The sequence below is a fragment of the Sminthopsis crassicaudata genome, chromosome 2, assembly GCF_048593235.1.
Source record: "Sminthopsis crassicaudata isolate SCR6 chromosome 2, ASM4859323v1, whole genome shotgun sequence".
NCBI classification, from domain to species: Eukaryota; Metazoa; Chordata; class Mammalia; order Dasyuromorphia; family Dasyuridae; genus Sminthopsis; species Sminthopsis crassicaudata.
This window is the reverse complement of record NC_133618.1, coordinates 38,013,382-38,019,381: the sequence shown is the minus strand read 5'-3', so window position 1 is coordinate 38,019,381 and position 6,000 is coordinate 38,013,382. Positions and strand designations below refer to the sequence as shown.

Sequence of the window (6,000 nt, the reverse complement as noted above, 5' to 3'; positions counted from 1 at the left end):
TCTCTAGAACCCAGCAGTGTCTTGCACAAAGTAGGCAATTAATAAGTGCTGATTGAAAGGAATAGAAAGGCCTCAAGCCCAGGAGTAGAGGTTCTGCCCATGTCACCGAGTAGCTGTGAGGGCTTAGTATTCCGTTTCCTATTCAGCAAAATGCAGGGAGAGCTCTGCGCTGGAAGTGAGGAAAATCTGGGTTTGAACATGGCTTCAGATGCTCACTAAGCACGGGAATCTCGGTCTTCCTCACTGTTGGGAAGATCAAATGAATTCAAATTATTCTGTGATCATCTGTGCAAAGCCAAGGGGTTATCATGATCATAAAACATTTGGCACTTATCAGTTTCTAAGAAAAGGATCTCTAGTCATGCTGGTGGGAACAAATTCTCTTTGCCAAGTAACAGTTCAGCGAAGGCCCTTGAGGCACCTAGAGGAGCGCCTCATTCTCAGTTAGTACTCACAAGTTCTTTATGTCCCAGACTGAGCACATAGAGCTCACTCAGATGAACGCCTTGCCTGGATGGTCCAGAGTTACACAAAAGCCCTTAGGAGGTGAGGACTCTGCACTTCCCTACTCCATCCATCTATCTATAGCCAAAGCTGGGATCCCCTCCTTTTCTTCCAGACAACACTGTACCATGCAGGCCCATTACTATGTGCTCCTCTTCATAATACTCCTTGCCCTCTGCTGGGAGTTCCCTGTTTTGTCCCGGATGTCATACTGGAGAGGTAGGTGACTCTGCTCTTTGCTATCCAGGTGATTTTAAGCAAGCCATTTAAACTTCTTGTGGTCTCAAGTTTCCTCATCTATAAAATAGAAGCATCGAGAGGAACCCTGAAATGAAAGAATGAAAGCAGGATTTAAGGTTGAGGGTGAAAGATCAAATTCCTTTCTGCTGCTTACCTGCTCAGAGGCAGCTGGGTAGCTCAGCAGGGAGAGCTCTGGGCTGGAAGTGAGGGAAATCTAGGTTTGAACATGGCTTCAGATGTTCACTAACTATGGGAACCTGGGCAGGTTACCTGATCTTTGTCTGCCTCACTTTCTTCACCTGAGAGTGATGATAATAGTTACCAGGATTGCTGTGAGGATCGAATGAGACGATACTTGTAAAACAGAGTGCCTGACACATGAGTTTGTTTCCTTCTTTCTTTCTCATTTATGGATCAGTCACCTTATTTCTCTGGACTTTACTTCCCTGATCTGTAAAATGAGAGGAGGTGGGAGGGGTTGCACTAAATGGCCTCTCCGGTCCTTTCCAGCATCAATCTAACAATCTCTTGGGTCACTTGTAGTTCTATCTATCTATCAATTCTCTATCAATCCAGTGATTCCTAGAACCACAAAATCTTAAATCATTTCAATGATTCAGTGTATTTTGAAAGCCTTTAGAACTCTTATCAATGCAACAAGTAGCCACAAGTTCAGAAGACTGAAGATAAATATATCACATCCCTCCTGGCACAGAAGTGAAGGGTTTAAAGAAGGAGAAGAGGGAGAAGGAAGAAGAAGGGTAGATGGAGAAAATGAGGGGAGGTAAAACTAGAAAGAGGGAGAGAAAGAATAGAGAAGAAGAAGAGAGGGAAGAAGGAAAGAGAGAGAATAATAGAAGAGGGAGGGAGGGAGGGAGGGACAGAGACAGAGACAGAAAGAGGATAGAGACATACACAGACAGAGAGAAAGAGACAGAGACCCAGAGACAGACAGAAGAGAAAAAAGAGATAGAGACAGAGAGAGATATAGAGAGAAGAGATAAAAAGAGAGACACAAAGAGAGAGAGAAAGAGACAGGAGAAAAAGAGACAGAGAAAAAAATAGAGGCAGAGAAACAGACACACAGAGAGAGACAGATGACAGAGAGAAAGAGAGAGACAGAGACACAGAGATACAGACAGGCTGAGAGATAGAAACGGAGAGAGACAGAGACAGATATGCACACAAAGAGACAAAGAGAAGGGGAGAGAAAGAGAGACAGAGAGAATGCTAGAGACAGAGACACATACAGAGAGACAGAGACAAAGACAGAGAGACAGAGATTTACAGGAAGAACTCCATACCCCTCTCTGATAACTGGGTTGATGTCCTGCTTCTCTCCATAGGAAGGCCTGGAATGTTCTATAGAGAGTTCAGTGGTCTGTCAGACAAGCTGTAGAGAAGGGTAGAAGAGTCTGAGTTCTCCTAGTCTTGGGCCAATAAGTACAAATGTCCCAAAGCAGCCAAGAAGTTGGGGTTCTGATCTAAGCTCAGCTGTTCATCCCTTCTTATGATTTGGGGGCAAATGTAGTCTTCAGGTTCCTCCTGTCCAAGATGAAACATTTGGATGAGATGCTTCCTGAAGGCCCTTCCAATTCCAAATCTGAGGATTCCTGTTGTGCTCATTAGCCCGGTGCTATTTGTGCTGCAGAAAAACCTGGGAAATGTCCAGTCGATAAAGTCCACTGTGTGACGTGGAAATTGCATCGCTGTGCAGAAGATAAAGAGTGCAGAGGAACACTGAAGTGTTGCCTATTTGGCTGTGGATTTATGTGCTTGGATACAAAACAAGGTAATTATTGAGGAGAGGGGAAAGGAAGAGGGATATTTGGGCATGTGGGCATGTGAGGCAGGTGGGAAGGTGCTAATCCAGGAGACTGAGAAAATGATTTAAGAGATCCTGGAAAGGCCCACCTCTCCATAAACAATCCCTTCTTTGGCTTCTACAGTGTCTGAAGGGGGGCAGGAATAAGAGGTCTAGATAACTCAAAAGATATGAGTCCTCTCTTTGGAAAAAGAAGGGAATATGCTCTCTGTCTCAAACCCACTACAGTGGGGAGGGAGGTGAACTATATTGCTCCCTACGAACTTTCCTGTTTAATCTGAATTATTAAGATTTCCTCTACCACATTCTAGAGTCAATCAACAGAATAATAACTCAAGCCCTCATTTGTAGTTTGCTGATTTCCAAGGTGTAAAAAGCTCACACTGAAATTTAACCCAGCCTTTCTCCCCTTTCCAGGGAAGCATTAGAGTATTGGACTTCAGACTTTGGGATTAAGTCCTGCACTCAACCAATCCATGAGCATATAGTAAGCACCTATAACTGAGAGAGTGAAAATCAGATTAAATCGGGAATCAAAAACCCCTGTCAAATTATTTATACCTTAGCCCCAATTCCTGGAAGACCATTCCTCTATCCACTGTATTACCTAGCAGTCCTATACATTTAATAACCAGCTTTCTCAAAACAATGAAGCTGACTCCAGTATACCCTTGCCTCAATTACAGTGCCCTCCTTGTCAAGCCATCTTGTATTTAACTTCCTTATATTTACTTCAGATATTTATTCGGTATATTATGTATGTATGTCTATATATATGTATGTATGTGTATATATATATATACATATATATGTATATATTGTTTCCTCTCCTTTACCAATATAATGCATGCTTCTTATGAGCAAAGATTAATTATTTATTTATTGTATTTGTATTTTCAGAATTTATCATAATCCCTGATATACAGATAAGCAAGATCATAGGTTCCCAGGCTGAGGGGATTTAGGAGGGCCAAGTAGCCTAGAGTTAGGAAAACATGGCTTCAAATTCAGTTCCAGACACTTATTAGCTTTGTGACACTGGGCAACTCTATTCATCTGTTTCTGAATACACAGAATGAGCAGAATTTGACACATAATAGGTGTTTAATAAATGTTTATTGGCTAATTTTCAATGTGAGCAATTTAGATCTTGGAAACTGGCAAATCAGCAATTGCTACCAACCAAGGCTTACTCCTATATAAAGGGAAAAAGAAAGGCTTTGTTTAGAAAAGTTCCCACCCCCTCTATTATATAAACACTTATTAAGAGCTTTTAGTATGTCAGACAATGTTCTAGGTGCTAGGAAGACAAATACAAATGCTATAGGAGATATCTCCACTTTGAGTTAATGTGGTAAGTCACTAGTGCCAAAATAAATCTACCATAATGCAGAAGCTACAAAAGAAAACATCTACATTTCATTATGTTTAATCACAGGTTAAAGAGATTTAAAAAATTAAATAACTGTGAACAAAGATTAGGATTTTAATGATACTCTTTATAGACAAGATTATGTCAAAGACAGAAATAAATACTTTTTATACCCTTTTAAGCCACAGAAGCTTAAAAAACAGATTCTTAATCCTATACTTCCTTCAATATCATAAAAATTGAACTTATTTAAATAGAACTATAGTCTCCTATATCCCTAAGGAAACAAATCTATAAACAGACTATAAACAAACTAATTCAGATTACAGATTAAATTACATTTAAAGAGTTCACAATGGATTAGTTTACATGCAATAGGAAAATTCTTCTACAAATAATTAATTCCCTTTGGAAAGGCCCAATTTCCCTTTAGTTTCTTATCTGAGAAATGTCAAAAAATCTTCCCTTCATTCTGTCATTCTGTGACTCAAGTTTTAGACAGGCGAGGTTAATATTTACAGGAAACAGTTGGGCAAATATCTATGAGAAGGGTATAATAAAATGTAATAAAAGAAAAAGAAAATGAAACATTTCTACCACATAAACAAAAAAGAAAGATTGTTCCTAGCTGTCAAGGGGTTTTTATTATGATAGGGAAAACATACACAAAAGGAAACCGTAAAGAAAAGGAGTTCAAGGATACTTTATCTCCCTGACCCTTAGTTTACTATTCTATAAACTGAAGGGATTGGACTAAATGATCCTAAAATGTTGAGAACTGTGATTTTCAACTTCGTGAGGGCTACCTTGACTCCAACAATCTAGAATTTCAGTGGCAGAGTCCTCTCTCACTACAGCTATTTGGAGTCTATCACCCATGACTTTAGTTGACGATTTTAGGAGCTGTTGAAGCTGTTTTGTGTTTTTTGAAGAAATGGTTGTGTTGATGGTGATGATGAAAACATCAAGGGATGCTGGATGCAATGCATTCTGGGCCCAGCTTCAAATCCTTGCCAGCTTGGTAGAACATACTAGGGTTTGGATTCCAAAAGAATCTTTTAGGATTCATTTCTAACTCCTCTAATCTGACAATCCCACCACTGCCATCATTTGTCAATAGGAAATCATGGCTTCATGGAACTTACATGAAAATTAGGCTTATTACAAGATAAATTAACATTTATGTGGAACCCAAAGAACAATCCATACAGAGGTTTGTAATATTTATGACAGTATAAGAAAAGGAAGAGGAAAAAACATAAATCCCCACTTAAAGGGGCATAATACGGGAAGGAGAAAGACACAATGAAGGAGGGAAAAGTAAAAATGTCCTCCCAAAGGGGAGGAACAAGGTGATGGCAAAAGCGGTATTCATGTCTCTTGCTAGATTATGAAGATAAGATAGTCTCCTTATCTACATGAGTGCCAGCTGCACAGTTTCTCAACCTAATGCAGACTGACTGGGTTCTCCCAAGGGTACAGGGAGTCCAGTTTGGAAGAAACAACAAATTATATCAGCTCAAGGTTGCTTCATCCTTGATACATTCATGGTTTCCTACATAATCTGCATTTGGTGTTTCTGGGGAAAATGGCAACTCAGAAAAACAACTTCAGGAAATCCTTTAACGTTCCTTAAAAAACAGTTCTCCATTCACCCAATCTTATTTTTTTAAGTTTTCTTGTTGTATTTTGTTCTTATTTACATATCATTCCCATTTCATGAGTTTTCTTGTAACAGAAACAATTGAGTAAAAACTAACATCATCTCGGAAGACTTCATATACTTTACATCAGTAGAAAACAACTACATCTCTAATTTTTTTAGATCAACAAATCTATTTTCTAGCTTTCTACATTGTCTTTACTGTGAAAAAAAGAGCTTTCCTACCAGGGATCCAGATCCCAGCCCCCACTGCTGTCAAAACTGTCTTCCTCATTGGCATTTGAACCCAGTCTCAGAAGTATTCATGAATTCTGCTCAGAAAATTATCCTGAGGCAGCCATTCTCTTTCCTGAGCATCCTAATCTAATAATTAATCTTTGTAACAATCTAATTAGA

At 39.3% G+C, this 6,000-nt stretch overlaps 1 protein-coding gene across 1 annotated transcript in view; it reads left to right on the top strand.

The window, feature by feature from the left end:
• The first annotated feature begins 632 nt into the window (after nucleotides 1–632).
• Nucleotides 633–6,000, top strand: part of LOC141552621 (BPTI/Kunitz domain-containing protein-like) — a 30,166-nt gene continuing 24,798 nt past the window's right edge. The window contains exons 1-2 of the mRNA XM_074284699.1: nucleotides 633–723; nucleotides 2,396–2,536. Coding sequence (XP_074140800.1) covers nucleotides 633–723; nucleotides 2,396–2,536 — 232 coding nt within the window. The remainder of the gene's footprint in view (nucleotides 724–2,395; nucleotides 2,537–6,000) is intronic.